At 48.1% G+C, this 17,219-nt stretch overlaps 1 protein-coding gene across 7 annotated transcripts in view; it reads right to left on the bottom strand.

Moving 5' to 3' along the window:
* LOC109919061 (ral guanine nucleotide dissociation stimulator-like) overlaps positions 1–17,219 on the bottom strand; it is a 166,219-nt gene that overhangs the window by 19,864 nt on the left and 129,136 nt on the right. For all 7 annotated transcript variants that reach the window (XM_048616535.1, XM_048616536.1, XM_048616538.1 and 4 more), the window contains 7 exons: positions 16,693–16,908; positions 15,664–15,767; positions 14,963–15,047; positions 11,705–11,773; positions 9,556–9,642; positions 1,826–1,858; positions 1,580–1,701 (listed from right to left, as the gene is read on the bottom strand). In XM_048616535.1, coding sequence (XP_048472492.1) covers positions 1,580–1,701; positions 1,826–1,858; positions 9,556–9,642; positions 11,705–11,773; positions 14,963–15,047; positions 15,664–15,767; positions 16,693–16,908 — 716 coding nt within the window. The remainder of the gene's footprint in view (positions 1–1,579; positions 1,702–1,825; positions 1,859–9,555; positions 9,643–11,704; positions 11,774–14,962; positions 15,048–15,663; positions 15,768–16,692; positions 16,909–17,219) is intronic.

Here is a 17,219-nt window from a genome sequence, read left to right on the forward strand (position 1 = left end):
TGCAGGATGCTTAGAAGGGGGCGTGAAGAAAATATTTTCACCCGGAGTGTGGTGGTGGGATTGTGCAACTGTAAGGGTGGTAGAAGTGGAAACCCGAATAGCATTTAACAAGTGTTTATTGAGGTGTGCGCTTGCAGTGCCAAGGCATACAAGGCAATGATGGGGAAATGCTGGGGAAAATGGGATTAGAACAGTTTGTTGATTGATTTTTGCTTTTGAACTGAGGAAAGGGTTCTGAGGAAGGGTCACCAGACCCAAAACGTTAACTCTGTTTTCTCCTTCACAGATGCTGCCAGACCTGCTGAGCTTTTCCAGCAACTTTTGTTTTTGTTCCTGAACTGAGGGGCCTTTTTCTGTGGCACAGGCCTCTGTGAGTCTAAAGTTGAGACTGACGCCTTGCCTTTCATAGAACACAGAACTGTACAGCACAGGAACGGGCCCTTCGGCCCATGATGTTGTGCCGAACGTGACGCCAAATGAAACTGATCCCTTCTGCCTTCCCTTAGTCCATATCCCTCCATTCCTTGCATATCCATGTACTTACCTAAAGGCCCCTACTGTACCTGCCTCCACCACCACTCCTGGCAGCACGTTCCTTCCACTCTCTGTGTAAGAAAAAAACTTGCCCCTCACATCTCCTTTGAACTTATGCCCCCTCCTACTTTACATGCATGCCCCCTTGTATTAGACATTTCAACTCTTGGGACAAAAGATTCTGACCATCAACCCTGTATGTGCATCTCAACTTTCACCATTTATTCCTTCATTCTCATTAATTGTCTCAGGGAACGGACAAGTTTAAACTATCCTGAGTCAGACAATTTAGGTTGACAGAGTCACAGACGTCTACAGCATTTGGTCCATACCCCTCCATCCATGTACCTGTCTAAATGCTTCTTAAATTGTACCACCTTCCATCACTACCTCTCCCCTTAAAGCCTCTAGTTTTAGACTCCCCTACCCTGGGGAAAAGCTGTTGGCTATCTGCCTTATCTATGCCTCCCATGATTTTATAGACCTTTTTTTTTTATTCATTCATTCATGGGATGAGGACGTTGCTAGCAAGGCAGCATTTATTGCCCATCCCTAATCGGTTACGAGTCTACCACATTGCTGTGGGTCTGGGGTCACATGTAGGCCAGACCAGGTAAGGATTGCAGTTTCCTTCCCTGAAGGACATTAGTGAACCAGATGGGTTTTTCCTGACAATCGACAATGGGTTCATGGTCATCATGAGGCTCTTAATTCCAGATATTTATTGAATTCAAATTCCACCATCTGCCGTGGCGGGATTCGAAGCTGCGTCCCCCGAGCATTATCTGGGTCTCTGGATTAACAGTCCAGCGATAACACCACTAGGTCACCACCTCCCCTAATAGCTGTGAGCTGCCCTCGAGCTAGAGACGATTCGAACCTACAATCTGCTGAGCCAAAGTCAAACGCGTTATCCATTACGCCACTCGCCCCATGCCCATGCTGCTCCTCAGTCTCCTACACTCCAGGGGGAGATAAGTCCCCGCTGATGAAGAAAGCACTCAGTGTCAAAGACCCCTGCCACGGAAGTTACAAGCTGTCTCACCTTTCGGCTTCACTGAGTGTCTCCAAGCTGTAGAACCAGTTCAGGAATTCCGGATCCTTCTCAAAGCTGTAATTCTTGCAGGCTTTCTGGAGCAACTTAATCTGGGCGATGATTTCAAATTCCTGTCATTCCCAACGATCCCCCCCCGGGATAAAAATAAGAGTTGAAACAAAAAGAAATAAAGCACCAAAGGGACGAACAGAAAACAGCAGCAGGAAATGGCACGTTGCCCACAGAAACTGTTACCTTTCTCCGCTTCTCGAAGTTAATCAGTCCATTCTGGAAAAGAGAGAGAGAGAGAAAACGTCATTTGCGGTTACGTTCCAAAAGAGTTGAAGAGCCCTCCCTTTCCCACCTCTTTAAGGACTTGGGAAAGCCTTCTTCCCTGCCCTTTCCTGGAATTTATACTGTGAAGAGGGAGCTGGTTGAAGACAGAAATAGAGGTGGATGGATTCCGAAGATTTGACTAGTCGTGGCCTTTTCCCTCCGAAAGAGAAGGCTGGGAAGGTGAGCAGATACAGCAAGTAATCCGGAAAGCTAATGATTTGTTCCATTTCCCGCGAGAGGAAGTAAGGGGCAAGATTAGGGAGGTCATGCTTCAGTTAGAGGGGACACTGGTGTGATCACATCCGTGCACAGTACTGGTCACTTTATTTAAGGAAGCAGTTCAGAGCAAGGTGATAGCTGGAACGAGAGGATTAGGTTACGGGGAAAAGTTAGTCAGACCTGGGTTTGCATTGGATTAAGAGGCAACTTCATTGATAAGTTCCCCTGAGGACTTGACAGGGTAGATGTGGAAATCGTGAACTTTGACATAACCTAGGATTCGGAGTCACGTAAGAAGGGTCAAGAAAGGACAGATAAGGGAGAATTTCCTTTTTCACAAAGTAGTGAACCTTGGAACTCTCTTCCTTACAATCAGTGGAGGCAAGGTCCCTGAATATTTTTAAGGCAGAAGTTAAAAAGGGACTTGATCGGTAAGGGTGGGTGAGGGGGGAAGGGGAAGTGGAAGCATGCTGGGAATAGGCAGAAAAGTGGAGGAATTAGATTAGCCACAACTTCCCAGAATGGCAGAGTGAGCTTGGATGGCCAATTGGCTTATTGCTGCTCCTAATTAGTATGTTTGAGTGACCTAATTGGGACCTCTAACGTTCTGAAAGGGTTAGACAGAGTAGACGTGGAAAGGGTGTTTCTGCTGGCGGGCGAGAGCGAAACCAGAGGCTATCACTGTAAGGTTCATTTGTGTATGCACTGCCTGAGAAAGGTGAGGTTTCCATAATCTTAACAGACCAAGGGGGGGCACTCTTTCATTAGAGAGAGGACCCCGGGGTGGGGGGGTCAGAATCCACAATGTGCAGCCAGAAGGAGTAAAAGCAACTTACTGCAGATGCTGCAAGTCTGAGGCAAACACAAAACTGTTCTGGAGAAGCAGCACAACAGACTCCAAGTGTGAACTCTTGCCTTTTCACTCTTCATGGATGCTGCCAGACCTGCTGAGTCTTTTTCCTCCCAGCATTCTTTGTGTTTGGATCACAAGGAGCAGTTGGGGGATACGGTCAGTAGTTGGGGGATGCGGTGAGTAATTGGGGGATATGGTGAGTAGTTAGGGGATATGCTGAGTAGTTAGGGGGACACGCTGAATCGTTGGGGAATACACTGAGTAGTTGGGGAATACGCTGAGTAGTTGGAGGATATGCTGAGTCGTTGGGGGATATGCTGAGTAGTTGGGAGTTATGCTATGAATGCATTTGAGGCTAAACTGGATAAGCATATAGAGTCAAAGAGGTGTGTGGCACGGAAACAGACCCTTTGGTCCAACTCATCCATGCCGACCAACATCCCAATCTGTCCTCGTCCCATTAGCCAGAATTTGGCCCATGTCCCTCTAAACCCTTCCTATTCCTATACCCATCCAGATGCCTTTTAAATGTTGTAATTGTACCAGCCTCCACTACTTCCTCTGGCAGTTCACTCCATCCTCTGCATGAAGAAGTTACCCCTTCGGTCCTTTGTAAATCTTCCCTCACTCACCTTAAACCTATGCCCTTTAGTTTTGGCCTCCCCAACTCTAGGAAAAACACCTTGGCTATTCACTGTATCCATGCCCCTCATGATTTTATACACCTCTATAACATCACCCCTCAGCCTCTGACGCTCCAGGGAAAATAGCCCCAGCCTATTTAGCCTCTCCCTATTGGTCAAACCCCCAAGTTCCGATAACATCCTTATGAATCTTTTCTAAACCTTCTCAAGTTTAACAACGTCCTTCCTATAGAAGGGAGACCAGAATTGTACGCAGTATTCCAAAAGTGGCCGCAGCAATGCCCTGTACAGCTGCGACATGACCTCCCAACTCCTCTACTCATTGTTCTGACCAATGAAGGCAAGCGTACCAAACACGTTCTTCACTATCCTCTCTACCTATGGCTCCACTTTCAAGGAACTGTGAACCTGCACCCTGAGAAAGGAATAAACTATAAAAGTACATGAGGAAGAAGAGAATAATGGACTGGTTGAGTGAAACAAAGGGATAGGAAGAAGTTCAAGCGGAAGATAGACATCAGCACTGGCAAGTTGCAATGAATGGTCAGTTTTGGTACTGGGAGATTGATGTAATTCCGTGTAATCTCTTGTTATTACTTGAGGGAGAGTCAGAGAGGGATGTGTCTCAGGTGTTCACTTTCGCTTCATTGGCTCTGGGTGCTTACTCTGGTGTTTTGTCTGCTTTCAGATCGTAATGAATTAGAATTAGAATTAGAATTCGCTTTACTGTCAGGTTTTTACTGTCGTGTGAAAAGTTCACTTACAGCACCATATTAGGTACAAAGGTACCTAGATACAGATACTTAAGTGCAAATTCTTAGGGACAAAAAACAAATTAGAAAAATAAAAAGTCCAGCATTACAGATCCACACTGTGGATCTTTCTCTGCTCCTCAATATTGCACTGTTCGCATTATTCTTCAACCCTGAATGCATCAAGCCATGGTAGGTTTTCGTTTCTGCTGGTTCAGACCTTCGATCCCTTCTGGTTGTGTCCTGGCGTTTTTACTGGGTTAATAATGCCACGATCGCAGGCCAGCAGAAGGTGAATTAAATTAATAATGGAAATAAAGTCAGCTTTAGTCACAGTCAGCGAGCATCGACTGGTTATAAGAGATGCACAGCATGGAAAACTTCGGCCCAACTCAATTGTGTTGACCAGATATCCTAAATTAATCTAGTCCCATTTACCAGCATTTGGTCCATATCCCTCTAAACCCTTCCTATTCATATACCCATCCAGATGACTTTTAAATGTTGTAATTGTACCAGCCTCCACCACTTCCTTGTTCCATACATACAGCACCCTCTGCGTGAAAAAGCTGCCCTTGAGGCCTCTTCTAAATCTTTCCCCTCTCACCTTAAACCCTCTAGTTTTGGACTCCCCTACCCTGGGGGAAAAGACCTTGGCTATTCACCCTATCCATACCCCTTCATGATTTTATAAACCTCTATAAGGTCACCCCTCAGCCTCCGACGCTCCAGGGAAGATACCCCAGCCTACTGCCAGCTGGTTCACAAATGCCCCTCAGGGAAATAAATGGATTCAGTCTGGTCTGTATGTGACTCCATACCCACAGTGACGTGGCTGACTGTGAACTTGCCCTGTGAAAGTGGCTAGGGTGCCATTCAATTTCAGCGACACGTGGGCATGGGCCCTTGCCTTGATTCCATTAAAGAATGAAATGACTGCAGTGCCACATGGGGGCGCCCCGATACTAACAGCTAGGCCTCTGCATGAATGTGAATTATGCACATCCGACCCCGATCCTGCCTCAGGATTTGGAACCTGTTTTCCATCATCTCTTGGGATGTGAAGATGGGGTTTCTATTGTGGATTGTTGGGGACACTCAGGGCACATTGGTACTTCTGAGCCAGGAGGCTGGCTTTCAACTCCCACCTCCTAATAATATCCAAGGAGGGCTATCTCAGAACTACTGTTGTCCTGATTTTTCTAATCTCCAGTGCCTTGTTTCTTTCGTGTTCTCTTGCGCGTCCCGGGAGTTCTCACGGCTGCTGAGAGGTTGAGAGGTATTGTACGGAACGTGTTTGGATCAGGCAGTGCGGCAGGAGACTTTCTGTCCTCGTGTGCCTTTCCAATTCCACGGAAGAGCTGTTCGAATTATTACCACCCGCAGCCAACTCTGTAATCTTGTAATGATTTATCCAGTTTCCTTTTGGAAATTCCGATTCTATCAGCTTCCATCACCATTTCCGGCAGTGCATTTTGGACCATAACAACCCATTGTTTCAACATATCCTCATGACGCCCACTGCTGCTTTTTTATTTGGCCACCCCCTCAAAACAACTCAAATCCGTGTCTTTTGGCCACTGGAAACAGTTTCCCCTTACTTAATCCATCAAAACCCTTTGCAGTTTTGGATGCCTCCAACAAGTTCCATCTCAACTCTGCTCTGGTAAGACCTATCCCAATCTCTCCAGGTCAGCTGAAATCGTTTCGTTGCCTGACGGCATTCTAGTAAATCTTTCCTGCACCCTTCCCACAGTCTGACATCCCTTTCTGAAGTCCGGTCCCAAGACCAGTCAACAAGTGAAGGGAATTGACACTTTACGTGGGAAAGGCAGGCAAGTAGAGCTGAGGATTATCAGTAAAACTACGATCTCAGCGAATGGGGGATAGGACTCAAATGGGGTTGGGGGGTGCTGAATGGCCTACTTCTGCTCTTATGTCTTATGATTCCAAAGTGGCAAAATGGTCACACGGTTAAAATCAGAAGTAGCACAGAGAGAATGGCCTTGTGTCTACTACTGGCCAATGGGGTTGTCGAGCAGCAGAGGGCCAGGTAAACATCTGGCCAACGAAACGCCCAAACAGGGAGACCCTTCTGAAGGAAGGGTCACCGGACCCAAACATTAACTCTGTTTTTGCCTTCACAGATGCTGCCAGACCTGCTGAGCTTTTCCAGCAACTTTGTTTTTTTTCCTGATTCACAGCATCCGCAGTTCTTTCGGTTTTTATTTAGGGAGGTCAGTGGATTTCAGATCAGTTCCAGTAATTTGCTGTGTGGCGAGGCTAAACGCCCATAATATATATGCTGCCAACAATAACTTCGAAGTATACAATCCTTCAGATCCTGTGGATGAGGATAACCACCCTCTCGTCTAACGTTAAGGGTCCCTTATAGTAAAGAGGATATAGGTTATTACACCTGCACAACTACTTACATAGAGGCTGGTGCTTATGACACTCAATCTCTATTAATCCTTTCAAACCTAACACAATGCTCAAACCGGCCTGTTCTGTGGTAAAGGACAAGAAGTGGCAGAATTTTCAGCAAGAAACAGAGAGATCAGCAAACGCGGATTAACCTGATCTCTTGATGGTGAAAACAGAAGATGCTTCGAGAAAGCAAATGGAATTCTGAGAGCTACACACGCACAAAGGGTGATTAAAAATACAAGCAAGGAAGCGATGCTGACTTTGTCCCTGACAGTCGGAAATGGGTGTGCAGTTGTGGGCTGTATCACAGGAAGGACATTGAAGACGTTGCAGTGAGGGTAGTGGGAAATTCATTCGAATATTCGCAGTGAGACGAACACAATCGATTTTGTCATCTCATCTACCCCATCTCTCCCTTCGACGTAGTGCCTATCCCATGCCTTTCCATGCCACCCTCTCATATGCCTGTCTGTCACTCTCATATAACCCCTCCCACGCCATCGCTTCCCTCCCGCACCATCCATTTCATTGGAAAAAAAACCCTGGGAAAAAGGAGAGAATCCAACATCCTGAAAGGATTCGGATACTTTTTGTTGGATGTAGGACACAGAATCGAGTCACACGGCGCCACCTGCCAACGCTGGCATTACGGTCAACCACCCAGCCTCTCTTACCTGAACACCACCAACTATAGGTGCCCCTAAAGCCACTCACCATCCTGACCTGGGAATATATCGCCGTTTGGTCACTGTCGCTGGGTCATACTCCTGGAACTCTCTCCCCACTGTGGGTCTGCCTACTGTGCATGGACTGCAAGAAGGGAGCTCACCACCACCTTCAAAAGAGGCAACTAGGGATGGGCAATAAATGCTGGGCCAACATCCCGTGAATGAAAAGAAGCTTCTAACATCAAACGATTATTCCTCGCTCTCTCATGCGCTTGTCTGGTTTCCCTTTAAATCTATTCACCTTGACCACTCTCTGTGATGGTACGTTCCGTATTCTCACCATCTCGCTCTGGGTAAAATTTCTTCCGAATTCTGAACGGATTTCTTGGGAACGATCTCACGTTGAGGATGTCTAGTTTCGCTCATCCCCCACCCCCCCTCCACGAGGGGAAACATTCTCAAAGCATTCAACCTTTGTAAAGACCTTTGTCAGGTCACAGACTTAGCCTCATTACTTTGAAAACCAGCAGTAGCCTGTTAATTTGAGAGGGGACTGGTGAACATTCATTGCAGTCATGGTGATAGCTGAAAGCTGAGTCGTACTGAGACCTATTGAACACAGAATGCTTTCCCTCAGGGAGCTGGAGCGCTGGTTAAAAGGGGAGAAAGTCGGAGAGAAAAACACCTTTGACCATCAGGAAATGGTCAGCACGTAGCGTCCTCAAGATCGTGGGGAAAAAGGAGAGAGGGTGGATCCTGTTGCATGGTTCCATGAGCAGACTGAATGAATTGGCAGACCGCCTCGTCGTGACATGGGACTCTGTGCTCTACGGCCAGTTCCCGTGGGACGCACACCTAGACAAGCACCAACCGTGCCTGGAGGACCATCACCTCAGTGAAAGACGTTCTCTGGTCTGCCCGAACCTTGCTGGTTTTCCAGAACAAGGAGCTGACCCCAACCGAGTGTTGCAGACTGGCACATTCCAAGGCCCAGGACTACGTGCTGAGGGACGCACTAAAGCTCAGGGCAGCTGCTGCCCTGGGGCAGTGGGGAAAGACCACCGTCTGGAGTCTTTCCGCCAAAGTTAAATGGGGGTCCGTTCAGTTATCGGAAACCCCCTCCCCGGTGCCTTAAATATATGTAAATATACTCTTGCACAACTACAAAATCCCTTCGGTTTGTTTGCTGAATAGAATCAAACTCCAATGTTTGTTCGTTTCTTCATATGCCACTGTTCAGAACTGAGCTGCTTCAGCGACTATGCAAGCACACAAAGATATTTTTGCTTATAAAAGTTTATAAAATCATGAGGGGCATGGAAAGGGTGAATAGACAACGTCCTTTCCCCAGGATGGGGGAGGCCAGAACTAGAGGGCACAGTTTAAGGTGAGAGGGGAAAGATTTAAAAGGGACCTGAGGGGCAACATTTTAATACAGAGGGTGGTGCGTGTATGGAACGAGCTGCCAGAGGAAGTGGTGGAGGCTGGTACAATTACAGCATCTAAAAGGCATCTGGATGCATATGTGAATAGGAAGGGTTTAGAGGGATATGGGCAAAATGCTGGCAAATGGGACTAGATTAATTTAGGATATCTGGTCGGCATGGACGGGTTGGACCGAAGGGTCTGTTTCCACGCTGCATATCTCCATGACTCTGCGACTCTAATTGACTGGTCTCTTTCTGTGCACCAATTTCTCTGCTCCTTGGCATGGGTGATCTGAGAAGCGAAGAGGTGACTGGCGTACAAATGCACCTTGTCATTTTCGATTGGGGGCGCGGGCAGGCTCTTTGTGTAAGAGCCTGGCTCCTTTAAACTTTTTCCTGTGCGACCTTGAACCGCAGCCATACACTGTTGTGTCATGGGAACAAGAACGGAGTGTGTAAGCAATCCGCCCCCGAGGGAGTTTACGCTTCACAAGATCTGGACACAAGACGAGAAAGACTTGGGGGGTGGGGGGGGAAAACTCTGGGAGCAGCATTGTGCATTCCCTCCTGAGAGCCGCCCATCCCAGCCCCGTAAGCATTGCTTTGAATAAAGCCCTCAACGTCAATGTTGTGACAACAGCCAAACGCACACTCACCTCTGCATAGTCCTTCACTGCAGTGTCCAACATAACCAGGTCAGTCAGGAAGGTCCCAAGGTACGGCACTGTGCCCTGAACCACGTTCTGTAGAGACACAAAAACACAGGGAGATCATGCTGAGCGCTTCGCGTATCTCGGTCCCGTTGATAACTGAACTCAGCGGCTGCCTTTCCTCATGCTCCCGAGACAGTGTTTGCAGGACGTGACGTGCGAGTGGAATCGCGTACGGCCGCATGGACTGGAGAAGCAGCTCACTGAAGCAGCCAACGGGGATTGGAGGGGAATTTCCAATCCCCTCTCCATCTGGGCGGCACGGTGGCTCAGTGGGTTAGCACTGCTGCCTCACAGCGCCAGGGACCTGGGTTCGATTCCACCCTCGGGCATCTGTCTGTGCGGATTCTCCCCGTGTCTGCGTGGGTTTCATCCCACAGTCCAAAGATGTGCAGGTTAGGGTGGATTGGCCATGCTGAATTGTCCAGGGATGTGTACAATAGGTGGGGTTAGCTATGGGGAAACGCAGGGTTACAGTGGAGGGGGGTGAGTCAGGGTGGGATGCTCTTCAGAGGGTTGGTGTGGACTCGATGGGCTGAATGGGCCTGCCCCCACACTGTGGGGATTCTCTGATCACAAGGTGAAGGCTCTCGTCACCAACTTCTCAAGGGGCAACTAGGGATGGGTAGTAAATGCTGGGTCTAAGCCAGCAACGCCCACATCCCACACATGAATTAAAAACCAAAAATGTGCTTATGTCAAGTGGGGAAAGAGAGAGAGCATACCCTCCATGCTAGACACCTAGCAACAAGGCAGGAATTGAGGAATGAGTTCAGGAGGCCAGGTTATCAGTAACTTGTGGCTTCAATGATGGCGGCCCACTTACCTTACAGACTTTAAGATACAGATGCTTCCCTTTCTTCTTGGCTCTGTTTCTACTTTTTTTTTAAACATTCTGTTTTTCTATCTAAAATGGTTGTTTTGGTTTTGTATTTGCGATGATTGTTTCTGTGAAATTCTGGTTCTTTGTATCTAAGATGGTGCCAGAGAGTGGGTGCCTATGTACACTGCTCACCGTGCTCCCATACTTGACTACACATCACAGTAAAACCCAGTTCTATTTCAAATATATCCGAAGAAAACGGGCTGAAGTATAACCGCTATTTGCTTGATAATATAAGCACAAACACGTACCCAAGTCGGCTGTGTCCACTCAGATGGAGTGTGATGGAATGTCCCCCACTTGCCTGGATGGGTGCAGCTCCAAAAACACTCAAGAAATTCGACAAGAGTTCACACTACAATGGCCTGCTTGACTGGCACACAAACCACCAGCTTCAACGTTCACTCTCACCAAGACGGGTGTCAAATACTGGCCTCACCAGCAGTGGTCCACATCACGAGAATCAACGAAGAACGGCTTTTTCTGATGATGTACACTGGTCCAAATCAGCAGGAAGAACACAAAAGCAGTTCGCTATTTCAATACGCAATTCAGAGGTGCAGAAGGATCTGGGGGACCCGGTAGACGAATCACAAGGAGTTAGTATGCAGGTACAGCAAGTGATTAGGAAGGCAAATAGAATTCGCAAGGTCACTGCACTGTACAGAACTTTGCTGGGGTCCAAATCTGATGTATTATGTTCAACATTGGTCTCCTTCTTTGCAAGAGGAGTTCAGACAGGATACACCTTAAATGGCTTAAATAAGGAAAGAAAGTTGAACAGTTTGGGCAGGTGGCAGAGGTAGATTGTTGGCTAACAGAGGAGCCAAAGGCCAGGCGGAAAAGAGGAAAAGTCAGTCAAACCAGCCACGAATTTATCCATGAGGAAACAGGCTCACAAAGCCGGCCAGTTTCCTCCTGCTCCTAATCTGCACGGCCTAAGGAGGACGCTCAAGCCTGATTTGTGTTTTTTTTTGCGGGGTTGAGAGTGTTCTAGATGGGATTCCACATAACAATCCCGAGCTGCTCAAGTTTCAGTTTGCGGTTATGCCTGCTCAGTCTGGACCAGTTTCCACCCCAAGACCATATAAACTTACCAACGTCACAGATAGCTATAAACAGCTGCTGGAGATTTGGGCCCATTCTTGTGGAAGCCGCAAATTGGTACCGTTTCTCGCTTCCAAACACACAAGACGTTAAACTGAGACTTACGGGAACTTTCTGGTCCTTTGGCTTTTTCGGGTGTTTCTTGTCCAACGTGGCGAACTTTGACGTTCCTTCCTGCAAATTCATCAAAACAAGGACATGGTTTTTATTTTCAGACCCTTGGAAGCAACCGCTCGGACACAGGACTTATTTCCCAGGATGTGTCCCACTAATCAATGCCAATGGTACCAAGACTAGAACCCCTACAGTGTGGAAACAGGCCCTTCAGCCCAACAAGTCCATACCGACCCTCCGAGCATCCCCCTATAACCCACCTAATCTACACATCCTTGGACACTATGGGACAATTTAGCATGGCCAATCCACCTAGCCTGCACATCTTTGGACTGTGGGAGGAAACTGGAACACCCGGAGGAAACCCACACAGACGCAGGGAGAACGTGCAAACTCCACACAGACAGTCACCTGAGGGTGGAATCGAACCCGGGTTCCTGGCGCTGTGAGGCAGCAGTGCTAACCACTGAGCCACCGTGCCATCACTATCAAAGAACATAAAACAGTACAGCACAGGAATGGGACCTTTGGCCCACGTACATGAAGCTGAATTAAACTTCCTTGGTCCATATCCCTCCATTCCTTACACGCACTTATCGAAAAGCCCCTTAAACGCCCCTATCGTATCTGCCTCCACCAACAGCCCTGGCATCGTGTTCCAGACTCCTACCACACTCTCTGTGTAAAACACTTACCCCCCACATCTCCTTTGAACATTCCCCCCTCACATTAAATGCACGCACCCTCGTGGGATGAGAGGGGACTTATCCTTGGAGAATGGGTACTGTTGGGGCAAGGACAGGGTGGGCAGATGAACCACAAGTGCATTGGAGTGCCAATGGGAGTCTCACTATGAAGGCAAAGACGGAGGGATTTCAATCCAAGTGATTAGGCGACACAGCAACCTCCATCAAAGGTGGCAAAAGCCTTGCAGTGGCACTGGGCCCTGAATTTCCGCTCCCTCCCCACCTCCTACCCTTCTGCATGAAAATGGTGCCCCTTAGGTCCCTTTTAAATCTTATCCCTCTCACCTTAAACTTATGCCCTCTAGTTTTCGACTCCCCTACTCCAGGAAAAAGACCATGACTATTCACCCTATCCGCACCCCTCATGATTTTATAAACCTCTATAGGTCACCCCTCAACCTCCAACTCTCCCGGGAAAATAGCCCCAGCCTATTCCGCCTCTCCCTGTAGCTCAAACCCTCCAACCCTGGCAACATCCTTGTAAATCTTTTCTCTGCCATTTCAAGTTTCACAACATCTTTCCTACAGTAAGGAGACCAGAATTGAACACAATATTCCAAAAGTGGCCTGACCAATGTCCTGTACAGCTTAGGGAAGGGAAATCTGCCATCCTTACCTGGTCTGGCCTATATGTGACTCCAGACCCACAGCAATTACCTGGGTCTCTGGATTAATAAACTATCGATAATACTGCTAGGCCATCACCTTTCCTTGCAGTGCAGTGGTATTGCCCCTACCTTTGAGTCAGGAGGCCGGTGTTCAAATCCTACCTGCTGCATAGGAGTATCGTAACATCCCTGAACAGCTTAATTGGAAAATATCTATTGGTAGCAGCATTTACTCTCCAGCACAAGTCCTGCCCTCTAACGGCGTTATTCTTGCAGATGTTAACTCCGGGTACCCTGGGGTATTTGCCATTTCTACCAGCATGTGACAAGGTAAAGACACCTTAGTCTGACCAGACCATAGGGCTCATTAAAGAGAGAGATTGGGGGGTAATCACCATGTCTCAGGTGAGGGGAGAGCTTGAGAAGGAGAGTTTTTCATGGTAACTTCAGCTGCTGTGGGAACTAAACCTGTGCTTGTCAGCATCTCAAACCCCGCAGGAGCGGTGTGGTGGCTCAGCGGTTAGCATGCTGCCTCACAGCGCCAGGGACCCGGGTTCGGTTCCAGCCTTGGGTGACTGTCTGCGTGGAGTTTGCATGTTCTCCCCACATCTATGTGGGTTTCCCCTGGGTGCTCCAGTTTCTTCCCACAGTCCAAAGATGTGCAGGTTAGGTGGATTGGCCGTTCTAAAGTGTCCCGGGATGTGCAGGCTCGGTGGGTTAGCCGTGGGGTGATAGGGTAGGGAGGTGGGTCTGGTCGGAACGCTCTTCGGAGGGTCAGTGTGCGCTGAGTGCTCTGTTTCCACACTGTAGGGATTCTATGATCATCCCCAGTATGTGGTACAGAGTAACAATTGTTTGAGAAGGGGTACTGTTCTCAGGTAACAAGAAACTTCATTGAAGGACAGCAATCAGGAAGACTAAATAGAAACCAAAAGAACTGCAGATGCTGTAAATCAGGAACAAAATGAGAAGTTGCTGGAAAAGCTCAGCATCTGTGAAGGAAAAAAACAGAGTTAATGTTTCGGGTCCAGTGACCGTTCCTCAGGACTGTTCTGCTGAGCTTTTCCAGCAACTTTGTTTTTGAATCAGGAAAACTACACTAGCTCATTGTAAAGTAATCCCGGGACTTTAGGGAGTTGGAACAGATCCATCAGCTCCTTCTGAAAGCTAAATTGGACCTATCCACTCACAGACAGTGTGTGAAATCAGGAGAATAAGCGGAGCCCAAAAAACATAAATATTAGTCCCTTCAAAATCATGACATAGCAACAAAGAAACAGAAAATAGGAACAGGAGTAGGCCATTCGGCCCTTCGGGTCTGTTCTGCTATTCATGACGATCACGGCTGATCATCCACTTTTCACCCCTAGCATTTGACACCTTTAGCCCAGTACTGCCCAACCCCACCTCGAAAATGTGCAAGATTTTGCCTTCGGCTGCTTTGTGTCGGAGAGAATTCCACAGGCTCACTACTCTGTGGGTCAAAAATAAATTTCCCCTGATTCCCATCCTAAATGGTCTACCCCTCATCCTTAGACTGCGACCCCTGGTTCTGGACTTAACACCCCAACCCCCCACCACCGGGAACATCCTTCCTGTGTCTGCCCTGTCTAGTCCTGTTAGAATTTTATAGGTTTCTGTGAGATACCCCCCATTCACTCCAGCGAATACAATCCTAACTAATCCAACCTCTCCTCTTACATCAGTCCTACCATCCCAGGAATCAATCTATAATCTGTACAAAAGTAACCGTTTGGATCTGCCATTTATTGTGTTTAATCTACAGCTACACGCAACATTCAATCTTTCTGATTTCGCAGTGCACCATCAACTGGCAGCATGTTAATATTGAACAGAGAAATCTACATTTTACGGGCAAAATCAAAATTCCTCACCCTGATCAGCAGCTCCCGGCTCTGGGAATAATTGTTCTCCTCTGAAAAGATTTCTGACAGTTCATTGTAACTCCGAAAGATTTCCCTGGAAATGAAGGAGACGCAAAGATGTACTTACTCAACAACCCCAGAGAGAGATTATTCAGATCTTGTTTCAGAACAGCCAGGGAAAAGCGGACTGATCTAATTTATTCTGACACTGTCTGACTGAGGAGATGGCTCTTGGGAAATCTTAGCTGTGTACAATCAGTCGGAACCTGCAGAATTAGCCCCAGTCCACTCTATACCTGGAGATCTGGGAACATAGCTCTAGTACAGGGAAGTGTATCCCTCTTCTGCACTGGATATAGGAGCATTCCTTCAACAGAAAGGCACTCATGTCAATTTCACACTGTGCTGGAAATCAGGGAACACCACATCATAATGAGACACTGACCCTAACACCACATTACAGCCAAGAATCTGGGAATGCTTCCGGAATACAGAGACACCGATCCCGATTCATGCTGTTCTTCGGAATCGTGGGTCGCGGCTACAGTGCTGACTATTCCCGGGAATCTGGCAATTTTGCTCCATTACTGGCCAGATGGTTCCCGGGAACGTGGTTCACCATGAACCCCTCCACCACTCCCCCGGGCATACCGTCCATTCTGGGAACATTGCCCCAATATCGGGATCCATTCTGCCCCTCCGCACTATACCTGGGAATCTCCTCCCATGTTTTCTTCAGTCTGTGCACCGGGTTCGACTGGAGAGCAGAAATAATGGCATAGAGTGAGGAGAAGTTCTTCAAAGCCCGGCATTCCTAGAGACGAGGACACGGGAGGAAAGGCAATAACAGAGTCAGTTTCAGACAAATTCCTGTCGGGAACACTCAGCATTTAGCTCGCTTGAGTCTTTGGCTTATGTCGTGTAAACTTTCTGCACTGACCACCTTCCCTCACACTCCCTAACACAGCAACAAACCACATCAGGGAAACGAGGATCTAGGAGAAATTCCAGAAGGTTTCCAATTCCCAAAATCTCGGTGCTATCCCGTTCTGCAAATTCACCGGCCGACATCGGGCTGTTGTCGAGATTGTGTGATTGCAGGGAACCCTTGGAGATGGGAGAATGCGTGTGATCAGAACTGCGTCCATCGCTGGGAGGGTGCGACAGACGGGTGGAATAATAGCTAGAACTATTAATTCGAAGACCCAGGTCATGTTCTGGAGAAACTAGCATTTCTGAAGAAGGGTCTCGATCCGAAACGTCAGCCTTCCTGCCCCTCTGATGCTGCTTGGCCTGCTGTGTTCATGCAGCTCTACACCTTGTTATATCATGTTCTGGAGACCCAGGTTCGAATCCTGGCATGGGAGATGGGTGGAACTTGATATCATTAAAAATCTGGAACGATGATGATGATGATGAAATTGTTAGTTATAAACCCCATCTGGTTCACTGATGTCCTTTAGGGAAGGAAACTGCCATCCTTACCCGTTCCGGTACAGACCCATAGCAGTGTGGTTGACCCTTAACTGCCCTCTGGGCAATTAGGGATGGATAATATATTCCAGTCTGGGCAGCGAGCCCCTTCAATCCCATGAATGAATAAAGACAAACGGGTGATGGCCTGTTAATACACTAGTTAACCAGTTGCTGAGCTAGTCTGAACTGAGAGACGGGGTGGTGGGGGGAAGCTGGTGATCCCACGGTTGGAGAGCCCTGGTACTGACGTGCCCACGGCCTACCTCTGCCACACGGATCCACTTCTCCAGGATGCGTGCCCGCTGCTGTGGCCGGAGTTTGGTGTTGCTGAGGCAGGAGCTGATCACGCAGTTGGCGAGTTTGTTGAACTGTCGGACAGTGGCCCAGACGGTAGGGGCCAGGTTCTCCTTACCTTTCTTGTCACGCTGCGACCAGATAGAGCCCAGGCAGTGGTACGGCACCACCTTCACGAAGAGCGCCTGGGGGACAGACAACAGCAGGTGAGCCGCACTATCAACTGGGCTCCACTAGCTGTGAGGCACTGGGCGCTTTCCCCCAGCCCCATACCGACAGTATCTAACGGTGTCTCTGTTCACTACCTTCATGTCAAAGCATGGTCCCCTGGGTTGGTTGGTAGGTGAGACAGGAGAGACCAGGAATGTGAATGGGACACAGGAGAGACTGGGAACGTAAAGGAGAGATGAGAGAGACCGGGAACATAAAGGAGAGATAAGAGAGACCGAGAACGTAAAGGAGAGATAGGGGAGACCGGGAACGTAAAGGAGAGATA

Source organism: Rhincodon typus, chromosome 35 (genome assembly GCF_021869965.1).
Source record: "Rhincodon typus isolate 14 chromosome 35, sRhiTyp1.1, whole genome shotgun sequence".
In the NCBI taxonomy this organism is placed as follows: Eukaryota; Metazoa; Chordata; class Chondrichthyes; order Orectolobiformes; family Rhincodontidae; genus Rhincodon; species Rhincodon typus.